General features: G+C 40.8%; 2 protein-coding genes across 7 annotated transcripts in view; one reads left to right on the top strand and one right to left on the bottom strand.

The window, feature by feature from the left end:
* The window catches only part of trip10b (thyroid hormone receptor interactor 10b), a 22,848-nt gene extending 12,170 nt beyond the window's left edge, over positions 1-10,678 (top strand). The window contains exons 8-15 of one of the 2 annotated variants that reach the window (XM_023430559.2): positions 49-195; positions 1,037-1,198; positions 3,572-3,595; positions 5,455-5,564; positions 7,233-7,365; positions 7,482-7,549; positions 8,066-8,169; positions 8,264-10,678. In XM_023430559.2, the coding sequence (XP_023286327.1) occupies positions 49-195; positions 1,037-1,198; positions 3,572-3,595; positions 5,455-5,564; positions 7,233-7,365; positions 7,482-7,549; positions 8,066-8,169; positions 8,264-8,409 (894 nt within the window). In that variant the 3' untranslated portion in view covers positions 8,410-10,678. The remainder of the gene's footprint in view (positions 1-48; positions 196-1,036; positions 1,199-3,571; positions 3,596-5,454; positions 5,565-7,232; positions 7,366-7,481; positions 7,550-8,065; positions 8,170-8,263) is intronic. The other variant, XM_023430560.2, reaches the window with a different exon arrangement.
* A 73-nt stretch (positions 10,679-10,751) lies between these two features.
* sh2d3a (SH2 domain containing 3A) overlaps positions 10,752-25,009 on the bottom strand; it is a 17,363-nt gene continuing 3,105 nt past the window's right edge. Inside the window, exons 1-15 of one of the 5 annotated variants that reach the window (XM_023430607.2) lie at positions 21,955-22,102; positions 19,017-19,053; positions 18,742-18,858; positions 18,223-18,366; positions 17,034-17,338; positions 16,828-16,913; positions 15,738-15,857; positions 15,496-15,653; positions 15,166-15,366; positions 13,947-14,108; positions 13,540-13,655; positions 12,961-13,132; positions 12,745-12,856; positions 11,615-11,800; positions 10,752-11,419 (exon numbers count right to left, since the gene is read on the bottom strand). In XM_023430607.2, coding sequence (XP_023286375.1) covers positions 11,226-11,419; positions 11,615-11,800; positions 12,745-12,856; positions 12,961-13,132; positions 13,540-13,655; positions 13,947-14,108; positions 15,166-15,366; positions 15,496-15,653; positions 15,738-15,857; positions 16,828-16,913; positions 17,034-17,338; positions 18,223-18,366; positions 18,742-18,837 — 2,052 coding nt within the window. In that variant the 5' untranslated portion in view covers positions 18,838-18,858; positions 19,017-19,053; positions 21,955-22,102 and the 3' untranslated portion in view covers positions 10,752-11,225. The other 4 variants (XM_023430609.1, XM_023430608.2, XM_023430610.2 and 1 more) reach the window with 4 other exon arrangements.

The following is a 25,009-nucleotide window of genomic DNA, read 5'->3' as shown; positions in this document are numbered from 1 at the left end:
CGTGCGTGCGTGCGTGCGTGCGTGCGTGCGTGCGTGTGTGGTGAACAGAAACTGCAGGACATGGATGAACGGAGGGTCCGGCGGCTGGCCGAGGGCTACTGCCAGTTTTCAGACATTGAAAAGAAGGTGCTGCCCATCATCTCCAAGTGTCTAGAGGGAATCTCTGCAGCTGGAGTGAAAATTAATGAGAAACAGGTAAATGTTAGATGTTTGCAAGACTATATATTTGTCTATGTATGTTGTGTATATACAGTAAGGTCCTTCTTTTGCATTGTTTTGCCCATATGCTTAAAACAAGAAGACTGTGAATTGGCTGCATCGATCTTTCTGTCCGTCTTTCCAGTGTCATATCTTAAACACGTCTTATCTGACTGTTATGAAACTTGGAAGGATGCTCATCCATGTTTTGGTGTTCAAATCTATAGTTTGACTTTTTGGGAAATAAAATTATTTGTTTTCTTGCCTAGAGTTTGATGAGAAGCTCGATACCACTCTCATATCTGTCAGTTCATTTGAGGCTACAACCAGCAGCCAGTTAGCTCTGCTTAGTGTGAGACTGTGAATGGAGGAAAAAGATAAGGGGAACAGAATCAGCCTACCAGCACCTCTAAATCTCACTAATTAACATGTTATTACCATACCTACACAAGAGTGGTATCAATCTGACTTTCAACAAGAAAGTGAAGAAGCATATTCCCCAGAATATCAAACTGTTCCTTTTTAATAAATCCATTTACCTGACCTCTTACAATTCAAAGTAACATTTTCTGAATTTGAAAGTGCCTGCAAAACCAGTACGCCTCTAGTTTGATTTTCAATTTATAGTATGTGCATTGTGTTCCAATTTCTCTAAGTATAAAACCTTTTTTGTGGATGTAATTCAAGTTTGTTGTTGTGTAGCCTATGATTTCTAATAATTGTAAAAAAGGAATAACACACTTGCCTATGTTTTTGATGCTGTAAAATGAACTGTTACTTACACCTGCCTGTGTCTGTTTCCTTGATGTGAATGAGTGTCTGTTTGTTGCCCCTGCAGGACTCCGTACTGTTCATAGAGCAGCACAAGTCTGGTTTTGAGCGACCTGGAGATGTGGAGTTTGAAGACTATAGCCAGGGAATCAAACCAGCAACCTCTGACTCAAGCCTCAACCCACCCAAAGTGCGAGCCAAGCTCTGGCCTTTCAGCAAGAAGCACAAGGTGAACTTGCAAACACATTTGCCTCTCGTTGAATTTGCATAAAAAGCGCGGCATCTCAAGGGCAAGATATTCACTGCCTCTCCCCTCTCTGCTATTCCTGCTCTGGCATTTGACAACCTGAATATCCTCTCCGTCCTGTTTGGATCCTGCTCTTAACTGATCTCGGCTAACATGTTGTTATCAGGCTAAAATTATCCTGCAATTTCTAATCCATACAATGTGGGTCTTTAAATGCAGTTAACACGGTTGATTTGTTAGTCCTAAAATGCTGCATGCTCTTATTTTGAAATAAAGTCAACGTGTAGTGGACACAATTATCAGCACTCATATAATTGGCTGAGTGCGGCATCGTAATTAATTTAAGCATTTAACCACATTCTGATTATTATTATATATTTATTATTTGATAATAGTTATTATGAAATTAAATCCTGCAGAAACAACTTTTATAGCAAATTAATTGGACTCTAAAAGCAGACATTATTTTCTGACCAAGTCTTTGCAAAGTTCAAGTGAGTTCAGTAATTAGTCTGGGTTAGATAATTTTCACTCACTCCATGTTTAACTTAATTGTTTTGAGCAGATACATTTATTAAATTTAAATTTTTAAATGACAAATTATAAAACAGCTCCTATAAGCTGAGTGGACGCTGTCGAAAAAAGAGAGCAGCTGTATTGTTTCAATATCAAATCAGGTAATATTAACTGAATTCTTTTGACTGATGTATAACTGACCTTGGATTCAAGTCCATACAGTCACACTGAGTTTTATCTGATGGGGCGTAATGTTGAAATAACATCATAATGACGTAATTAATTGTAAGCTTTTGGCTCTCCATGTACTTGCACAGTTTCAAAAACAATGTTGAGAATAATACACATCGACATAAAGCCAAAACAAGTTCAACAAAGATGAACAAAGATATACTGTATTATCTTTTTTTTTTTCTCATGAAAAGACCAAAACCAACGGAGTGTTAGTCCATCTCTGTTTTATCAGAAAGTTCATCTTTCGACTGAAGTTAATCTTTAGAAGCACGTCATAGATAAAGAGTTTAAAATTCAGAAAAGGCTCAGTCATTCTCTAAAACACCTGGAAACTGTAGTTTTTAGCAGTGGTTGTAGTTGTTACTCAAACATGAGCAAATAGCGCTAGTGGAGGGACTATTTTCAGCAGTGGATTAATACGCATTTGGTATGCAAGTGAGGTATTTTATGGCACCAGGATAGTGTAGTATGTGAAACATGTCACCCAGTGCAAAGGTGTGACTCATGGGTGTGTTTTTAATTATTTTTAGGGCAGCTATTGTGTATCAGGCTTCTTAGTAGGATAAACTCATTGTTGGTTTGGGTCTCGTAGTGGGATTTGTTGACACTGATTCTTTAATAAGCGACATGTTTCCATTCCAAATAATAATTACATGAACATTACTCAATAAACTCCTAAGAAAAGGTGTCATGCATGTACAACCAACTGTGGATAAACCTGTATTTCAAAACCACTATTGATAAATGTTAAGACAGTTTTAAAGAATTTAAACAAAACAATAAATCATGTGTCAGATCATCAACAGTCAGATCCACGTGAAGAGCGAGGCACAGCTGTCTTCTTGTCTCGCTCCTGCTGAGGACTGTACGAGAGCAAAATGACGCTGGCATGGTCTCACAACAATGCTTTAAAACAAACAGACACACATGAAACTCAGCACACATTCCACTCATGTCTTACCCCACCTCCCTGTTGCCCTCAGGGGCCAATTCTGATTCCAGTCTGCTGCACAGACTTGCCCAAAAACACCCCTTGCTCGCTCTTTCACTCTTTATCCACTTTATTGCAAAAATATCTGCATCTCTTTGACCCCCCCTCTTCTCTTCTTTTCCTCCTTATTACCAATGTCATTTTCTCCCCCCCTTTACTCCTTTTCCTCTGCTCCCATGTATTTTTCTTTTCTCCCTTTTTTAGTTTGTCCCTCCTTCTTTCTCTCCCCCGTCCCCTTTCCCCCCCAGCAGCCACCCTCCTCCCCTTTCCCTCCCCCTCTCCAAGCTGCAGCGCTCCCCTCTCTCTCTCTGTCTGAGGGAGTTTAATCGCTCTGTCAAACCCAGGATTTCCACCTTAAAGATATTACGCAAATCTTGCTTGGTGAGTGACACTCCCATCTTGGCCGACTTCAGTTCTGGTCTGACTGCCTCACTGTTGTTTTCACATCCGTCTCGTTGATCCTATTCATGTTAATAAGCTGTTACACCTGGACATTCTTACTTTGTACCTGTGCTCTAAAAAAAAAAACAGTTCACATGTTTATGTTTGTAAAATGTTTTACCCATGTGTTTGCTCACGTGTCTCATACTGAATCTCCATTTCTCCCTGTTCAGATATCTCATGCTGAAAAGCACATGGTAACACTTGTTATGGTTACATAGAGGGTAAACTTGGATAACAATATTCTGGTGCTGGATTCTTTTCAAGGGGGATTATGTTTAAGGAGTAACTGCACACTAGTTGTTGCTGCACTGACCTCTGTGGGTTTAAAGGTATCAAGGCGACATCACACCTGAAAGTGTCAGGAAATGTATCTGAGTCTTTACCACATGTTATTGAAGAGAAGGAAAAAAAAAAAGCTCTCCAAGGTAGCTAGCTTGTTAGCTTGCTGTTAGCTAACTAACATAGACTGTTAGTTTGCAAGCTACTTATGGATTATGGATTCTGGATTCAAAGATGGCGCCCACTCACTTGAATGAAATTTTAGTGCATTAGCGTCAGTGTTTCCCCCGGTCACAGCCGTGCTCTCCTCATAGGCTTTACATTGTGTTGACATCACACAAATAAAACTCCCTTTTCTAGGTTCTGATTAAAAGTTTTACAGATATGGAAACAATAAGAAAAGAAAGACCTTGTTTGCAGTTGGAGGTGTCCTGTCTTGGATCACGGGGGATTTTTTTCACTGCAGTGCCACAGGTGGCAAATAACTGGAAAAATTGGTCAGGAAGGCTGAGTGACATCACATTCATATGTCCAAATAAACTTCCATTGGCCTCACCTAAAGTTGGCAGTGCAAGCAAAATGTATTGTCTGGGTGCAGTTACTCTTTAATTTATCAAATCAATTGCATTTTTCTAATGGCAGATGGCACTATACATTTTCTGTCCAGGGAACTAATTTAACTCCGTAAAATCAATGTGTTCACTTTCTCCCCAAAGTAAAAACAAAAGAGCCAAGACTTTATTCTGTAATGCCATACTGACAAATCACCTAATTATCTCTGTTGAGAACAGATGCACACAGTGTCAAATATGTTTAATTTGACACCAGAGTCAAGACCATCCAGACTAGAAATAAAAGACTTAAAGGGTCAGTCAGCCCAAAATACACACACCTCCAGTGGACTGTAGCCGTGCAAATAGTTTTAGTTTTGGGATATCTGTATTTCTGTCTTCATCCTCTACAGTCGGGGGAGACTGTAAGTGAATGTTAATTTAAAACAATTGAACAGAAACATTTAGTTTCAGAATTAGTGTCGCTGCTACTATGGTTAATCCAAACAAACACACTGAACTGTCTCTTGAAGAAATATTACCACTTTTCTTTTGTCTTGAATGTGTAATATCTTATATCTGTAATCTTGTATTGTAATTAATATCTAGATGCTCGTTTATTGTCAGGTTTAGAGGTCAGGGTTAGAAAACCAAAGGGTGATTAAGCTTCTGTCATTTTTACTCCTAAACTTAGCAACTCTCTCTCAAAATCTTAAACAACACCTTAACTCTGATTTACATTTGTATAAATTCATAATTTTAATTCTGCCAGCACTTACCGAAACGTACTTTGGTATGGCATCACAGGAGAAAGAGCCTTCCTTGTTGTTTCTGTCTATTGTTCATACAGTGTGCACCAGTCCAAAACATGACACAGCAGAAATTCACTGGTATTCCCTTTGGATGACTAAGGAGCAGTCATGCTTCTCACTCACTGTCTGTAACCATGTGTGTGTTTTCTCTGGTTTCCCCTCACTGCTTTCATACTTGGACAGGGTTTGTTCCTTTGACACAGAATGATTATGTGCCTCTCTATTGATAGGCTTTTTTGACTAACAAGCTCTGTGCAGTATTAACCTCCCAGTCTGAGGGTAGATGGATTATTAGTAATGGGGAAAGAGAGCTAGAGACAGGGAGGAGTGACATCTGGTGGTGAGCATTGTACACATGATGCTCACTGTTTGTGTGTGCGTTTTTTTTGTTTTTTTTGTTTTTTTTTGTAGCCACCGGCTGCAGAAGATTTCTCTCACCTTCCTCCGGAGCAGAGGAAGAAGAGGCTGCAAGCGAAGATTGATGACATCACCAAAGAGCTGCAGAAAACACAGGACCAAAGGTGACAACATCACCAACAGTATCACAGCCGTCTCTGAAGAAACAAACTTGACTCTCATGATTTTCACAGCTATCATCCAAAGTTGTTTTGGACTGCATGGAACGGACTAAAATGTGGTTGTAAACCACAAAATACAGTGATTCAATATATATTTTTGCTGTTTCAAGCTTTCAGTTTTAGCTTAAAACTAAACCGGACAGCAGTGTTGGTTCTGTTAGTCCATATGTTTGTCCAACACTTTGGTCCAAAATACCTCAACAACTGTTGGGTGGATTGTCGTAAGATTTGATAGATATTCATGTTGCCCAGATGTTGAATCTTAATGGCTTTGCTGATTCCCTGACCTTTAATCGAGCGTCAACATCAGGTCAAAGTTTTGATTGTCCAAAACAGACTCAGCTGTTCTTTGTTTAGTGCATTTAAGCTTGGATGGTAAAAATAGTGAACGTTTTAGCTGCTAAACATAAGCACGTTAGCATTGTCACTGTCGGCATGTAAAAGTGCAGTGGTGCTTTGTGCTAAGCTATGCTAGCTTGGCTGTAGACTCTCTTGTTTACCAGCTCCTGATGATGCAACAGTGCGTCTTTCCTTGGAGCAGCTCCACTTTAACATGTCTAAAATATCAGTGGATTTCCTGGTTAATTATGGGTTAGCTACCCTGGTTAATTAACTGCACAAGCCCTTGAAGTCATATCTATAGAACACTGAATATCCATGACTAAATGAGCACTTTAATTATGAAGTCTTTAACACTGAGCTGTGCTTCATCAGGACTGTGTGGGTGTGGTTTGATCAGATATGACAGATAGAGGCCTGGCGATATAAGCAGCAGCCTGATGATTCTTATCACATTTTGATTCAAATAATGTTAAACCCTGATTAGTACATGGAAAATACATGATGTCATATTCATCCAACTTCAAACGTTAATGCAGGATCACATTGCTCAAAGAAGTAATTGGAAAAAATATGTTTTCGGGGGCCATTTGATGATGTTTCACCAATGGAACATACGTTTTTTAAGTTTTACTGTGAAATCCTTGAACATGTACAACAGACAAGCCACGGATGCATATGCAAATGATGCTATAAATGCAATCAGTTAGTTCTGTCCCAGGTGTTCTCAGGCTCTCTCAGACCACAGTGCTTAGCTGTTTTCACAGTTGATGTACAGTATATCTATTATGTGGCTAAAGGTGTCCACATACTTTTGTTGGTCCTGGTAAGGGACAGGCCATTTTGTTCCAAAGAAGGGAAATAGAAATGCTTCATTATACTCTGGTATTTTAGACAATAGTGTATTTTCAGCTTTGTGGCAGCAGTTTGGGGAAGGTTCTTTCCTGTTTCAACATGACATTACCGCTAAGCCAGTGTCCATAAAGTTTCACAGTTTGGTATGGAAAAACTTGCAAAGAGCCCTGACCTCAGCCTCACCCATCACCTTTAATATGGACAGGAACACCAGGATTATTGCCCACTATCAGTGCCCAACCTCTAATGTCATAAACAGTAGTTTGACACGTCCCCTTCTGCAACTCTTCCCAACTTGTAAACACTTCTGCCGATCCCTCCCGTCCTTATCAGCAGTGCTGCAGAGGAGAGAAGCTTCCTTAATCAGTGCTCACATTTCCAAAACAATAACACTTTTCTCTCCCTGTTCGACCTCAGTGACGCACTGGAGAAGATGAAGGGTGTGTACGAGCAGAATCCACAGATGGGAGACCCCTCCAGTCTGGAGCCTCAGATCACAGAGACTGCCCAGAACATAGGGCGCCTGAGGGGGGAGCTAGCCAAATATGAGGTTAAACACACACACACACACACACACACACACACACACACACACACACACACTGACAGATGATATTAAAGTATTTGTGCGTTTTTCAGAAACTCTTTATGTGTTGATTATTACAGACGTGGCTGTCGGAGGCGGTGGGAGGAGAGGAATCTTCCAACACCATCAACAATAATACTCAACATGGGTAAGGCCTGTATTTAAAGGACTAGTTTGACATTTTCTTGCAGAGAGTTAAATGAGAAGATCGATACCACTGTGTTGTCTGTGTCGGCTACAGCCAGCAATAGCATGTTTACAGCTGGTTGACCGTGAGTGGCTGTTTGAGCTATTACAGTGTCACTAATAAACCACACTGACTGTTGTTGCTTTATGAGTTTCTGATTTAAAAAATGTTACAATGGACATATTTCAGTAGCAACTGACTACTGAACGTTAGAGGCACTGAAAGGATGTTTTTGTTATCCTCACATAGAGCCAGGCTAGCTGCTTCCACGCTTTATGCTAAGCTAAGCTAATTTGCTTATCATTAAGAAAAGTTTGTATAGTAGTTCCCACAATGTAAAACTATTCCTTTAAATGTGAATGTGAGTATCAGACCACACGGCAAATGACATGTGTTGACTTTATGTGGTGTGTGTGTGTGTGTGTGTGTGTGTGTGTGTGTGTGTGTGTGTGTGTGTGTGTGTGTGTGTGTCTCCAGTGTTGTAGCGGCCGACCAGTCAAACATCTACACAGAGTTTGACGACGAGTTTGACGACATAGAATCTCCTATTGGCCAGTGCACGGCTCTGTACACCTTTCAAGGTACATTTTAATATTCACGCTTAACCTGTTCATAAACAGACCTCTCTTCTGCCTTTTATACATCTCTTACTTGCGTGTGTGTGTTTGTGTGCAGGCAACAGTGAGGGCACCATTTCCATTACAGAGGGGGAGCTGTTGAGTATAATGGAGGAGGATAAAGGAGACGGATGGATGAGAGTCCTTAGAGCCAGTGGAGAGGAGGGCTATATACCTTCATCCTATGTCAAACTCACCCCGTAACACACACACACACACATACACACACGCACACTCAGAGCTTGTGATGGAAGTTAAGAGCCAAAGGTGAATACAAAGTCATCCACGATAATTGGAGCTTCTCTACATCCTTTATCTCAGCCGATGACGTGTATGGTGAGATGAAAGTGAGTGATTATTAAGCTTGTTATCAAGGCTGATTGCCGTATCATACGCTCCCTGTCTCTGCTCGCTGTGGCAGGAGAGGCCATCTCTGAACGCAGACTGCCAGTCCTGTCTGATCTTTCTAGATTTCAACTCTTCTAAAACCAAACTTTTGAATGTATACCTGAACTTCTTGTCACAGTGCTAAGTGACATACTAGTGTAACATACTCAGCCTCATAGTAGCCTAACGCTACATTTGTGTGTCAATATATCCACCCACTTGACTTTCCCGCTGCGATTTCTAATAACCTGCTGAACATCTCCTTTCTTGTAACTCCAGCCTTCTGCTAAAGCCTCTTTCCTGACAGGATAATGTGAGTTTTTTTTTATTTTATCATAGTGATGTGATGTTTTATGACTTTTAAATGGATGAAAACCACTACTCCTATAGAGTGCGCAAAACATAATATGTCTCAATGTACTGTCACAGTAAAAGGAAGGTTTCTTATGTCTGTCTTTAAACAGTAGGTGTCCATGTGAACAATGGCAGTTTCTGCTTGCTATAATCATTCCCACTGAAGATTTCCCTTCCGAATGCACTTCCACTGTAAGTGATGTAAGTTTTTGTGGAGCTAATGTGCAGCCTCAGCAGCCTGAGTTAGACTAATCGAGCAGGTACCCTCCAAAGATTCAGTGCTTTTTAAACAAAAGTTGTTCCTGTTGGTGTTATTGTCCCTCCACTGTAGCTCAGCAGGAAAACACTGGGGGAAACACAAAGAGGAATAAAAAGACTAACTTTGGAAGATACCCACTTGATATGACAAAGACAGATTTCTCAGACATTTTTACACAGAATGAGGACTGTACATCTTCTCCCCCGTCTCTTGAGTGCATTAGGAAGGGCCGCTGTGATCAGGAGGAATCATTACGGAAAGCAATAACAGTTTCAATGTACATTTGGGCATGTTAGTATTGACTTGACAAATGTCAACCTATCCTTTTAACTCCGTGTGATATGTAACAGATTCTATACTACAGCAAAGATTTGCAAGAAAACTTGCTTTGCAATGTTTTTGTGAAACTTAAAAGCACAAAGTTTAAAATGATCAAAGTTCGGTAAAAATACAGAATTGATCATTTTATAATTCCTGTGAACTGCCTGTATTTGAGGATGTGGCCTCTGTGCAGCTGCAGAGATCATCGTATAGCACTGACATTGTGAAATCTGATAATGGGTGCAACTCAAAAGTAGATAGTAGGCAAATATTCAGTTTAATTTTCACTTTCCAACGTGGCTGGACTGTTGGAGCAGTCTCACTTCTGGTGAACAAGTGGTGGTTTGACTATTTTTGTTTCTCATATTCTGGTTTTACATGGTTTAACCACCTGTTTTCATATTATGAGCCTCCAAACCTCTGACTCTCACTCCTGTTGTTCTTCTCTGAAGCAGTGGCCATCAAAAGAAAAAAACACTTTGTGATTATGCCGACTTGAAATCTTAACGATCAGTTGTAAAAATTTCTCAAGAATCAGTGACACCAGGACAGACTTCAAAGGGGATGAAATGGGAGTTTTGAGATTTAGCTTCTCATTGGATCACTGAGTGAATGGATGAAAAAAAATGTTTACTTTTAAAATCCGGTTGGATTGTTTAAAGATCCCCTTGAGACATGTTTAAGAGATCATTTGGGTCTGGGTTTTCCACATAGAAGTCGATTAACCAGTTAAAAATGATCTTACTACATCTACTCATTATCCCTCGTTTGAAAAAACGAATCTATGAATTTACAAATATTAAAAAAAGTTGAACCGCTGCACATAAGATTTCTCATACTTCCCTGAAAATTCCATTTTCAGCATAAATGCACCAGAGGTTTCAGGTTTAGAGAGGTATGAGATAAAATTTGAAAAACAGCTTTTCTAGTGTCAAATTCTTTTTGCAGAGTAAAGGTCAAAAATCCAAAAACAGGAAGAAGAAACAACAGTGTTTGAGTGGAGACATAAGGTTTACTCATCTCTATCTATACCATTCTGTCCTGCACTAGTAAATGTTTTCTCAACCTGTAAGGAATATTATTGTATGATCCATTTTTAGAAAGATAATGTATTTACATGTATCATTCGAGTCATAAATTGAAAAAAAACCAGCCTGATTTCTTGTGTTTTTTTTTTGTTTCTTGACTTTTACTTTTGAGAAATATTACAACAAAAACTACCAAAAACAGTAAACACATTCATTTATTATTTTATAAACAGAGGTGAAAAAAAATATATTTCCAGTGTGGTCCCTCACAGCAGCAGTTCACGTGCAAAGGGAACTAACTCAGTTTTAATAATGTTTGTAATAATGTTCATGCTGGAGTCTCCAGTTATTTGTAAAAGTAAACAGATGCAAGTGTTTGGGTAAACATTTCAGATTTCCTGTAACAGGAAGATGAATCAAACACAGCCCTTTTCACAATAAAGGTCCACCTACACGTTACAGATATAATTCAGTTTTTTACAAGTTGATTTAAAGCTCAACAGTCGCATCTCGGCAAGTAAAGGAAAATACAACTTCTCCCTCCATGTCTGTGTGATGTCAGGGGTCAGCTCTTTGCCTCTGCTACCTCGACACACCACAGCTCAGCTAACAACATCTTTCTTTCATCTCTGCTGACTTCACCTCTCCCTTGGTGGAACAGACCCCGAGGCTCAGGTTAAAGGGTCGGGTTGTAGTGGTGTGATCTCCACAGGTTCCAGTTTATTGGAGAGAACACAAAGAATTTTGTCAAACTTCTCGTAGCGCTCCGATCTCTCGGCCTCTGCACCCGACTGACCCCAGAGCAGCCGCAGGGCGAACTCTGTCCGGAAAGCCTCCAGCAGCTCAGGGACTGGCTCCCAGCCTCCTGGTGGAGCAGTGTGACAGATCATCAGATCATATGATCAGAGCAAGTGTTTATTTTACAGGCCTCATGCAAGAACCACTTGTATGAAGAGATTTTGTACATATGAGTTATAGTGAGTGAGTTTTATATTGTTGCATGTGGCCGATCATCAGTGTTTGTGAAAAGACAGGACCATGTGTACGTGCGTGTGTGTACCTGTGAGCAGAGTGTTTGCATGCTCCTGATAATCCTGGGCGTGTAGAGCAGCGCTGCGAGCTGATTGGAGAACATCGTAGAGAAGCTGGCAGCCTCGGTCGCTGTTCTCGACCGGGTCCTCGCCCTCCATCAGCATCAGCAGAGGAACAAGGTGTGGCAAGGCTATGGGACCCTCAACTACAGAATCTACAGAAAGACATACGAACGCACAGAACACACGACTCAGTGAACTACAATGACTTGTTTAAAATCTGGACATATCTTAACTCAATGAAAGAAGTGCGCTGCTTTTGCACATCATAGTCTGTGTACAGGTCTTGGGAAGAAGTGCTACTATAAAGGGATTTGTGGCTCTAGGGGCAGCTGTGTGAAGTCAGTAACCTGCCTCATGTGACGTGACTTGAGTCAGCATAAGTTGTCTTGGGTTGTCAAGGTAGCACCAGACCTCTGTCTCCCTCTCCTCATCTCTGCTTAAGGCTGGTGGCTCGCAGCTACATTATCTATTACATATACTGATAAACAATTCATTAGTCCATTAAAAGTAAGCAAAAACGTGGCCGTGGGAACAAGGGGTAGCACCTCTAGTAGCGAGCATAATGTTCTTATAATGTGAACATGACCAGTTCTGCTCTGCCTGACATGGCGGCATTTGAGGAGCCTCTCCAGCCACCCAACTTCAACTTTCCAGCCAGACGTTTTGGGCCCGTATGAGAGACTTAACTTCCACGACACCTGAGCGCGAGGCCACATCTGGATTATTATAACTACTGGAGCACCTGGCCTGCAGCTCAAGGTAAACTATTTGGTTTATTATGAGCTGCCGCCGAGCAGTTTAATATTCAGTCGTCATTTACTTTAAACGTCACACTTATATGTCTTTGTTGAAAATAATGTGCGTATTTGGATATTTTCTTGTGTGCCGTGCGCTATGGGCTTATGGACATGTGTATTGCAATGTTATGGCATTATTGTGAGCTATTATTGTGCAATAGCATCACTGAGTCCTTTTTTTTTTATAGACCTGGCTGCTGCTGTTGTTGTTGTTGCTGCTGCTTTTTTGGTGTGTCACAGTAGTGTTGTTGTAGGCCTGTGTTGTGTTGTATGTGTTGGGGTAAAACACCGCAACTTACCGTCTCCATCGTTCAGTGAATTCACGAAGGGCTTGAGTTTCTTCTCAAATAAAACCGCGCTCTCTGTGTGGTTCCTCCTCAGCGCTCGCCACGTCATCTGCAGTCGCAGTATCTACACGTGCACAGAAACAAATGTGTGTGTAAGGAAACTTCAACCAGTTTCCTGTTTGTTTAATTTGACATAGAGCAAACATATCTTTGTCATAATCACAGCACCTGAGGCATCTCCAGAGCCTTCATCACAGCTGAGAATGAGTAGAGGTTGTGGGCGTGTTCTTTCAGGGCCTGAGCCAATGAGATTACTTTATGTAAAACTGTTGCCCTTTGGCTCACAGTCCCCGTGCAGCCCAGGATGTCCACTGCCACTCCCAGTGCTATCAGATGATGCCTAAAGAAATGAAAGACTAAAATATTATTGGTGCGTATGTGGGGAGAAGACTGACTAAGGCAGCTGGTAAACAACACTTTCCCCACTTTCCACCAGTGACACCGAGCTACCCACATGGAGCCCCCCCCCCCCAATACAAAAGAGGTCTTATCCCAAATCTGTTTTCGTGCTGCTTTTAGTTGTTGGTGAGCCAAAGACAATTTTCGAGTCTAGTGGAGAATAAAATTGTGTTCTATTCTTTTCTGTAATCCACAGAACTACTGTTTAGCATTTTATGTGTATTATCCACAGTAACAGGGAAAAAGGCGTCGCTGTCAAATTAATTTTCTTACGCTTTCAGCACCAGAAATAAAATCCCATTCATATAAACTGTTTTGTAGTGACGTAAGGAATCGGAGAAGCAGAACCTTTCTAACAAATCCTGTCGTAACTGGTGTCCATGTGGCAAAGTGACAAGCTCCAGCCCCGATCCAACTCCCATAATCCTCTTCTGCTCATCCGTCACTCCAACGATGCGTGCTACCTGCAGTACCAAAACAATGATAAATGGACCCATATTTATCAAACTGCTAAAAGTGAAATTTTAGATTTAAGAGAAAATTAAAAGTAAAAGTCCTTCACTGTTATGCTACTCATAGATGGAGGAATAAAAGCTGTTTATCAAATTCCTCACAACTTAAAAATACTCTTTAAACTTTGAGCTCAAGAAGTCTGTTGGTTAAGAGCAGGTCCTAGATGACTGGAGCACTACAATAAAATAAAGCATATATTGAAACTAAATATTTGCTTGGTTATGCAAACAGCCGTGGCGTACCTGGCAGTCAACACTGAGCATGTGCAAAGCGGTGGAGTTGGCATTGGAGCGGTTGAAAATCTCTTTGAGTGCCAGCAGGACGCTGGGCTCCAGAGGTCGATTGTTCTCCGGTAAAAGCAGCGACTCAAACCGATCCAACTGGAAACACGACACCGACTCTGTCTGTAGAACAGAACAACATTAGCACACAACTGCCCCTCAACGTATTTCACACCCCTATTAAATATTTAGGCCAATAAGTTTATTCTCTTTTTTCTAAATAATGAACAGCTGTTACAACCTGTCACATACAGCATCACTGTGACACCTGGTGGCAAAAGACAGTCACCCAACTGGCCATCACAGGACAGAGACAACACAGACAGGTTCTCTCAGGAATGGGTCAAGGTCCATTTATATCTGTCCTCAGGAACATGGAAGGGTAGCTCAGATTGAAAGCTACACACATGATCAACTTCTTTTAATCAAATCCTTTAAAAGTGAGGTATATTTTAGGATAATAACTACATTTCAGTACATTATCTCTTACAGTGTTTAAGGATCATACATGTAGCTTTGCACGTTTTATAGCATGTACTACAAATCACTGATATTTTGTTGTCTGTTTGTGAATATCTAGAAATCTAGTCTAGCAGACGCTTGAGTCTGCATTTATTTTTGTCAGTGCAACATAAATCATTGTGTGCTACAATTATTTTCATTAACCTTCCAATAGTTTTCTTGAAAAAGCATCTAACTATTTGCTAGAATATTCAAATTTGCTATGAAAGCAGAAGATGAATATAAAACCCCAAAAAAAGCCACATTTAACATTTGCGGTTAAAAAATCTCTTATGCAATTAATCGAGTTCAGCTCTATGTGGTTACTTGGCAGGAAGCCTGCAACAATATGCTGCTCTGCCCAAATTTAACGCCAACTTTACTTGCATGACTTGACAGCGCTGTGATGGATTGCACAACTCCTACAAGTTTTAAGAGTCTGGTTTTCATATATATTAAAATGAAATGAGGAGAAAAAGTTGGCTGCCTGAAAAGAATTTGAAAATCTAAAACTCTGCAGGATGCAGATCTGAACAACAAAAACGTAAAGTTCACATGGTTTGAAGTTTAGGAGCTAATACTTACAAATCATTGGTGTGGCCATTCACTCTATATCTACTTATAACAGATGCAAATATGAAAACTACAAACAGTAAATAAAAATGTCATGAATACAAACATGTGGCCGTTCAAAATGCCAGTCGTCCTCTTCCTCTGCTGCCTCCCTCTGCAGCTCTTCCTCAAGCAGCAGCTGTGATGATGCCTCGCTCTTCTGGGCCTCCAGGAAGCCAAAGGAAGTTTCTGTGAGACGGGCACGACTCTGCCACTTCTCCTCTGCACGTAGTCGGTCGACATGGCCTTTCCGTTGGGACTGTGGCACCTGGACACAACAGCAAGTTTATATAAACCCCCCCTCTCATCATTTTCCCAAATAAAAAAATACACGTTAGGAAAAAAAAACAAAAAAAACAAACAACTGAGCCGTGACTGAATCGTAGAATTTTTTTACTTGGATGACCAGCTCAGTGTAGCAAGAGGAGGGGTCTCTGTCCGAGTTTGTGGGGGGAGGAAGTATAGCGTTGGAGAAAACTGTAGAGACCCTGAGAGGCTTAGGAGGAGCTCTGGGGTGCAGCTGTCCATCTGAACCTCGCAGAGTTACACCACCACCTGCGGGAACGGGGGGGGGGGGAGTTATGAGTTGTGTATCTTAGGTGGAAAGAGGATGTGTGTGCGCTTGTGAAGGCGTGTTACCTGGATGGGAGGGGCGTGTGTGTCGTGGTCGTGGGCTCAGCAGGGGTTCGCTGCCTGTGCGAAACACTGGGGAGATGGGGGCGGGGCTGGTGTCCTCCGACTGAGTTGTCTGTGGAACAGCTGGAGGAAGAAGAGTAACAGCAGCCAGGTGAAAAATAAACCACAGAGTGTTGAAAAGCTCCCAGTCACCGCTGGTCAGTCAGGTGTTTAAAAGATCTGATATGATATTGGACTTATTATTATGTTTTCTTCTTTTTTAAGATATAAACAATCTTGATATGGATCTTGCAGATTTAGATTTAGATTTAGATTTAGACGCCGTCTTTAAATGACCTTATATCCACTTTGGCATTCCTGTGCTGCAATTTCTTGTTACTTGTCAGCCAACCTGTACACCAGGACGCTATAGCTGCACTAAGCTTATATCAGGTGATGGATCAGTCCAGCTCTGCTGCCTACATAGAGCCCACCAGCGAGGCTCCTATCAAAATAAATGACCGAACTCAGTCGGCAGAATCCCTCTGTCTTCTAAAATCGCTTGAAGACCTACCTCCTCTGAGAGCAACTCTGTCTTCTCATTCGCTTCACAGTGTTTTTCTAACGATGGCTTTCATACCTTCTCAAATCATTTTTGAGATTCACTATATCCTGACCCGGTAGCAGAGGAGGCCGACCCCAGTCTTCCATCGTGTGTTTCAAATCACACACCATCTTCAAACTGTCTGTTCTTTAGCAGCAACTCTTCCAGTTATGTTGTTTTAACAAGCATATAAACCAGTTTGCAACTCATTCATAATTAATGTGGCAACAGATCCTTTGTTACTGTACTTCACTTGTTTCATTTACAGCACCGACTCTTATATTAAATTTGTATCTCTATCTCCTGAATAGTGTATATTAGCAGAAAAAGAACCTTTCATTCCTTCACCTGCATCACAGACTAGTTTAGGTGTACAGTATCTACATAAAGACAAAGTCAATTGTTTACACGTCCGCTGGACATTTGTATTGTGTCCAGCTGCATCTGGACATTAAAGGTTAGCAGTGACAGACACGTGTATATGTAGGTTGCATGTTTATGATATTGTACCAGTTCGTAAGTTGCTGTCAGACTGTGCAGACTGAAGTGAAGGCCTGCGTCCCACATTCTCCAAGTTAGCAGGCTGACTTCCACTCCTGCCACATATAAAATAAACTTCATGAGCACGGTTATTTGTATTTGTTTGACTACGTGCATCATGTTTCAGCACTATACATGTATATGTGCACTACACATTTCAACTGACTTCCTCCCACCTCAGCAGTGGATTGATGGCCTGCAGTGTGTCGGTGTATGCAGAGCTGAAGCTGCGTCTTTTGTCAGGATCAGTGTGCTTTTCTCCCCCTGCACCTCCGCTGCTGTCGCCGCCACCGCCGCTGCTTTTGGGCTGCACATTCTGCTCCACGATGACACGCAGAGGAAGGGTCCGTGTGATTGGGTGAAAGATCACAGCACCTGAGGCCTGGGAGATGGGCCGACGGTCGCCCACATAGAACCGGATCAGAGCGGGAACATTGTCAAAGCGATCCTCCTCAAACTGGAACAGCTCCCGAGAGTAGCCCTGTCACACGGATGGAGGCACACACTTATTACATCAAGCAGAGCCTTTAAATGAACAGTGACAAAAATCTTTTCAGTAACAGATGTTCACCCTCAAGTATTTCCTAGCGTGCAGCTTAGCAGAGGTCAGGATTCATAGAAGTTACAAACGTGACCAAGAGTCACAGCAAAACTCTTGTAGCATAATCCTCTTCTCTGCTATTGGTATGCATCCTATGTATGTTTCAATCAATCATCACTTTGTCAATTAATCACTTAATATTTCTGCCAGTGTTTCAGAGCTACATATAAATAATGTAAAGTGCAGTGTGTCTGTTGTGACTGAGGCATATGGATCAATGTCGGAGAAGTGGATCATACTCCAGGTGTGATTTCAAGAGTTTTGATACATTTTTTCTTAATTTTCCATTCATAATTTACAGCATACTTGTTCAGTTTATCCTGACACTTCTCAGAGATACAGCTGATCGTAATTGTTGTACTGGGCTGCATTATTTTGAAAGATGTTTTGTCTGATGGTATTTACTTACATGAGGTGGACACGGTATCAGAAATATAAATCACATGTTAAATATGTCCAACAAGAAAAGGTTTTGCATTACAAAATAAATGTAACCTTAAATGAACTTAAATAGCCTTTAGTCTACAAAATGCCAATTGCCACATCACAGAGCCCAAGGTGATGTCTTCAACTTGCTTGATTTGCCTGACTAGCACTCAAAAACCCACAGAGATTTAATTAGCAGTAATGAATGAGCACAAAGGAAAGCAGGAAACCCTCACGTTTAAGAAGCTGGAACCATTTAATTTTTGGCATTGTTGATTAATAAAGGATTTTAATGATTAAATCAATTATCCCCACACACACATGTAACATAGACAAACCTTTTTGGGACGAAGGACCACTCGTATGATTTTAAAGTGCATGGGCCCATTCTTCCAAAAGCAGCTCAAAACGTAGTCACCAGGGGCTGAGCTTGAGTCTCGGACCAGGAAGTCTCCATCCCTCTCAAAAAGAGACTCTGCAGCCTGGAAAAAAACTCAGCAGGTTAATGTGGTCAGCCGGGCTTGGAGCTTCACGTGTGCTGATGTCATACTGTATATAACTTCAGTCCAGTGTTAGTTGGCCATAGGGTGAAATCAATAGTTTGATAGTTTTGGAACAACATTTATTTGTTTTCTTGCTGAGAGTTAGATGTTACATGTCTGTATGGTAAATATACTCATTTGCCAGTTTATTAGATATAAATTGCTAAAACAAGTGCAGTCTAATGCAATAAATCCACCCGTCTTTAATCTAAGCTAAATTAACTGGCCACTGTCTCCAGCTTTATATTTAATTGTAGAAATGTTAGAGTGGTATTGAGTGCAAATACAATGAGAATAGTATGGCCCATTGAGCACCTCTCGAGTCAGTGGTCCATGGTACCATGCATGGCTCCTTGGGTCTTCAGTGCTGAGCTTCAGCTCCTCCTCCAGCTCCTTCTTCAATGAGTCCATCTCTCTCCGACCACCAAACACCTACAACGCACACAGCAGCAGCCAAGCAGAGACCACAGTTACTCTGCGTGTTTTCTCTGCTCATATTCTGTACGAGTTGGGGTATAAAGGAAAATATGCAGAAAAAAAGGTGGCTACAAAGAGCAGGTGAGAGTCAGGCTGTTTATTTAACCTCATACCTTCAGCTGGCTGAAGTATGCACTGACGCTCCTCCTGCTGAAAAACAAGAGAGAGAAGAGGTGATTTGGAGCCACTAAATGAAACCCCAGGGAGCCACAGAGGATGGTGCCATGTTTTTCCTCTGAACATGAACAGTACAAGGATGGAAGGCCACTGCCAAGGTCTGGGTCTGTCATTAACGCCAGACAAACTGTGGGACTTTTAATAGCCTGCCTTTTTTTCCCCTCCTTCCTTCCTCCCTAAGCTTCCACCTTCCTGCCTCTGTAAACACAAAGCTAACAGATGAGCAGCTCAGAGAGCCCACAACAGGGCTGAACTCAATAACTCAATAACCTCCACTGTGCTCCAACAGTGGTGTGAGGGCTGCTTGTTTACCCTGCTTTGACCCTGAATATAACTATTAACATCGACTGAAACAAAACAAATACACGCATTGTTAATTTATTAGGAACTAATTTGACTAATTCAGTCCAGCAGAACAGTCCTTCAATAAACTGTCTTCTCATTAAGGTTATAATGTTCAGGTTTGGTTTGCAGATTTATGGTTATTTTAGAGTCTGCAGTTTGTGGTACTGTTACAATAAACTCCTTCTCTTCACTTCCAGATCCCTCCACAACCAGGCTCTCCCTGGTCTCTTGTCCCACTGACAGGGTTGCAACTGGACTTCAGAAAGACTGAGGTCATGAGTCGAACTCCTACCTGTCACCATCCCACAGACACACACAAACAAAGTGTTTATTATTAAATTACTTGCAATTTTCATATTTATGGAGTTCGCTGGAAAGTTATATTTTCTGCAGGATTTAGAACAGCTCTTTCAAAGAAAACTGCAATGGCCTATAAACAAGGTACAACCAAAATCCTTGTCCCTGAATTTTGTCTCCATTTTCCCTATAATTAGTACTAAATATCATAATTCTTTCCAGAAGTCTTCCTAGGAAATTATTATGAAAATCACAAACCAATAAAAATAAAGCTTTTCCATTTCATTTCCTAACAGAAATATCTAAATCCTGTTTTAAAGCCCTCTCCGTGCTGCCAGGAATACATTTCCAGTGGAGAAACACTGACTCTTTCATCACACAAAGTCTAAAAATAGTGTAATCACTCTAAAAAAAAGATAAAGAAGAAGCCCATCACATGCAAGTTTTTAACTGTGGGATGTTAAGTGGCTCAAGGTTGTTAAAACCTCAAAACTCCCAGGAACAATAACAAGAACGTGACCTCAGTGAGCTCAGTGGTTCAGTATCAGCAGCTACAGCCGTGCTCACTGACCAAGGCCCTAGTTTATTGGATTTCACAACGAAGATTCTTAAAAAGTTACTTTAAAACAGCCTTTAATGTCTCATCCTACGTCCTACTCTACACTAGGGCTGCAACTAGCATTATCGACTAACCTGCTATTTATTTTCATTATTAATCAATTAATCAATAAAAAAAGCAAGAAAATTAAAAAAAAAAAATGGCCACCACAATTTCCTAAAGCCCACTTGCTTGTTTTGTCTGATCGTTCAAAGCCCAAAGATATTCAGTTTGCGATCACATAAGAAGAAGAAAACTGCAGATTCTGCAGATAATGATTGAGAAGCTGGTTCTTGGTAATGTTTGGCATATTTTTCATGTAAAAATGGCTTATTAATCAGTTATCAAAATAGTTGCAAATTAATTTTCTACTGGTCAACTGATAATTTATCAATTAATCTACAAATTGTTTCAAGTTTACACTACACAACTATTCTGTGCTTTTATTGTATTGTATATAGTTTTGTTGGCTTGTTTACTGACATAACTCGACATGTAAAGCGTCATTGAGTATCTAGAAAAGCACCCTATAAAATGTATTATTATTAATAAGTGTATTGCATTATATTGACAGGCGTCTCTAAAGTGCTCTTGAACTGCACTATGTTATACGGACAGGTGTTTCTAATACATTGTCCGCCCCATTAATATCATTAAGAGCAGGATAAATAACAGAAACACCTCTCTGTATAATGCAAGAAAGTTCAACAGCAGCACAAACTACATCCTTATCACTGAACATTATAACTTTCATGAAGGACTGTTGTATTGAACTCCATTAGTTTTAGCTGGGTGTACCTACAGCAATAAACTGCCAACTGAGTGTAAATGGGTGGATAAACTATTAAAAACATTCACAAACCAGAGCCTCCAAAATGACAATAAAGTTGAATCAAAACCTATTTAAATAGTTTCAACAAAAACGGAGCATTGTCATAAATGCTATCTATCATAAAGGTAGCATTTATGGAAGATCTGTTGAAGTCAGAGTGCACTGGGTTTAGCCAGGTGTAAAATGGCAGCTACTACAGCTGTAAAAAAAAAAGAAAAAAAGAAAACCCAGGTGACAGAGACACACACATGAACAAACAGTGTTCCCCATAAATCATAGTTTTAAGATCCGTTATGAAATAAGAGGGAGCAACATCCTGTTTGAGGGGCGTTGGCCCAGGCAGCACCGCAGAAACACCTGTGCAATGTTCTGGAGAGACACTCTTGTGAAATGTAACCTTAAACCTCATATAAATACGTTTCAAACTATTTTTATTCCGACTCACCAGTCTGCTGGTTTTCCTCCGAGTAATCTTATCGACACAGACATTAAAGCTAATGCTAATGTCACTGTAAAGTAGTTAAATGGTTTTTATTTCGCCGCGTTAGTTTTGAAAGAGTCTTAACTCCACAAATTATGCTACAGGTAGTTAGTTAGTAAGAAGTAACCAAAGTTACACTGACTATTTTGTGGGGGGCTAAAATAAAGACTTTTAACAGCGGTACATGTCCAGAGGTGAATAAATGTTACCAAATACCAAAGCAAAAGGTAAATCAGCCGTTAACAACGAACCTCTCGCGTTAATCAACGAGGTTTTTCTGTTGTTCGAAAACATTTCACCAGCGGCGGCCAACGGTCCTACCTGTCAGCCCGCTTCACAGCCAGCTCGTCCCGGACATGTTTTACAGTTTGTGGTCCAAACTAAAACACCCCTAAACAACAACAGCTAGGACAAGCCTTCAGTCCTTCTCCGCGCCGGTCCGGTCCTTCCCAGCACCTCTCTCGTCCCTCTCCCCCCGCCCTCCTCCTCCTCCTCCTCCTCCTCCTCCTCCTCCCTGCACGAGCAGTTTCGGACGAGTTCCCGCAAGTTCGCCCGTGCTCTCCTCCGCCTCTTCCTTCTCCTTGTCCCCCCCTCCCCGCCCCGGGCCCCGGTGCTGAAACACCGCTATCTGCCTGGCATTCCTCGGATACCTACACAAGCTGAGCTGACACATCACCTGGCTAAAGTCAGGATTATACGGTTGGCAGCTGTACAGAGGTATGTGACGGTAAAACATGTGGTATGGATTTGGTTTCCTCTCAACTCATCTCAGATAAAAAAAAAAAAACTAAGATGGATTACCGTGTGACCTCAAAACCCCCCCAGGTTTACCCCGTGTCATTTGGCTCTAATTTGATTAATCGAAAATTCATTATAAGTTTCCACCACTGAAATACAACATCAACATCCATGTTGTGGCCGTGTTGAGAGACACTGTCAAAATCCAGTTTTAAAACTTTTTTTTATTGAGCTCATTTGTTGTAAAGCGTGTTGATTAGTAGTGCTGTGAGGTTGCAGCCAACAGTTGTCGTCATTATCAATACATTTGACAATCATTTCTGTAATAATCGATCGATTTTTATCATCAAGTTATAGTCAAACAGTCAAATCAAAACCCCAAGCATGTTGAGTTTACTGCCCAAGAAAACTAGCAAATATTCACATCTGAGAAGCTATTTCAAGGGAATCTTTGACATTTTCTGTTTAAAAATGACTTAATTAATGAATTACCAAAAAGTGTTGCCAATTACTTTTCTTTTAGTTGAGTAATCCATTGAACAAATAAGGCTGTCTCTGCTCCAGAGTACTGGTTGGTTTGGGTTAGTGAGTAATGTTTCCTTCTAGAAAAGATGTTGTACAGATGTTCATGACAAACACAAATCCTCAGTAATGAAGCTTTGAATAATCAACACTTGTCTGTTGATTCCAGTTTATAAATGTTTTCTCCGCATGTGCACTAGTGCACCTGGCTGCTTTGTTGTGCAGCCAGGTGTTTGTATCAGTTATTTTACCTGGTTTCAGATGTGTCTGAGCCAATCAGAGCAGAGAACTATCTACTTCATTGAGAACAGTTTAAGTTCACAACCTCAGGGGATTTTAGCATTCACCACATGACAAGCAGTGAGCAGAGATGTGCCTGAACTTGACAGCCTCCATTTAAACACTTACAGTGCCTGTCAGCTGTTACATTTAAAGAGGATACTCTTTCTCTCCATGGATGGGACTCAATAATATCTAAGAAGAAGCCATTTTTGTACCTGGATTAAAGGGTTTGTTCACCCAAATCACAAGACAATTTGACTAACATTTCTTGTAAGAAAGTCTGAGGGCTCAACCAAAAGTAGGCAAGTCCTGGTCATGTTTTTGCTCCTTGTCTCAACCTCGTTGTACAGCTGCAGGCGCTTACTCAGGCTACTGTAAAAATTTAAATACATTTGTCAGCTGAGTTGTTCTGCTTTAAATATATAAAACCTGCTCCACATAGCAACTCTTTTGACAATCAGTCAATTGTTTATGTCATATTTCCCTGCATTTACATTGTGAGGATTTGCTGCTTTTCTTTATTATTTTATGTCACAATTAACTAATTTGGGACAAAACCGGACATTTGATGACTTCAGCTTGGCCTTTACAAGATTGTGCTGGATATTTGTCAGTATTTTCACATTTTAAAGTCCAAACAAGTAATTCAAATAATCAGCAGTTTAATAGATGATGAAAATAATAGTTAATTGTATACTTTATGTGGGGGGGGACTGTCAGTATTGATATGCTGTGGCAGGGAGTTTTCTAAAGGAGTTTTTAGACCCTCCACTGTTAACAAAATATGTGCAGATTTTCACCCAAGAGCTGTACTTCACAGTCTGCAGGGTCTGCTGCTGCATATGGAGGAAGGGTCTTTTATGTGTGTGAGCCCAGCAGTCCATCATCACATACAGTATGTGGTCAACAAATTTCATGGAGATTACTTTTCTGTAGGAAGCGTAGTTCCAATAAAAAAAAATATTAAAAAAAACCTTCACATCTTGTTCGGTGGATCAGTGTACTGTAACTGCAAATTTCTAAAATGTCATTTTTCACTGCTTTAAGAATGACAGACTGTGTTGGGGATAGCAGCAGAAATCTTTAGAGACAGTTATTTCAAGACCAAACACTATGTACGTCGAGTATCTAGTGAGAAAATGTGAAAACTGTTCACAGTGAGGTCTGTGGATCTTTCAGAGGATGCTTTTACCACCTCAGACAGATTTCCCTTCGCTCCTGTTGTAGTGAGGTGACAGCAATAATATTAGATTTGAATATCTCTGATCAAAACTAAACAAACCAACTAACCAAAACCAAAACTATTTACATGGCTTAATAGCTCCAGTCATAGAGTGGAAACTTTTCTTTTTGTAAATATAAGTAATCTGGCCCTTTAATACTGAAAATGAGCTTGCATTCAACTACCAGACACACACACACACACACACACACACACACACACACACACTGGCCTTTGTCACTTAGTCCTTGGCTTCTCACTGAAGGGGAGATTGGCCAAAATATCAAAGTCCCAAGGTGTGTTGTTTATTGTGTTAGTCATCAGCAAGCTGCTGTTTTCCTCACTGAGGAAAGTACAATGTAATGTTGTGATCTGTCGTTTTTATAGAGGCTTTTCATTAATTTAGTCTTCTCAGCCTATTCAGCGTCGACTGACACCTACTTCAACTTACAGAGTCTGACATAAACTTTGTAAGGCATTAGTTAATGATTAGCCAAATATGAGTAGACTACCTGGAGAAATTGGATCTCTTTCACAAACACACGCGCACACACACACGACCACCATCACACTCTTTCACAGACTCACACACATGACACCCATGGGGGGGGG

Source organism: Seriola lalandi, unplaced genomic scaffold (assembly GCF_002814215.2).
Source record: "Seriola lalandi dorsalis isolate HSWRI2012SDOR001 ecotype SW California unplaced genomic scaffold, Sedor1 jcf7180002054907, whole genome shotgun sequence".
NCBI classification, from domain to species: Eukaryota; Metazoa; Chordata; class Actinopteri; order Carangiformes; family Carangidae; genus Seriola; species Seriola lalandi.
Note: the sequence above shows the minus strand (reverse complement) of the source record. Positions and strands in the feature narration are given on the sequence as shown.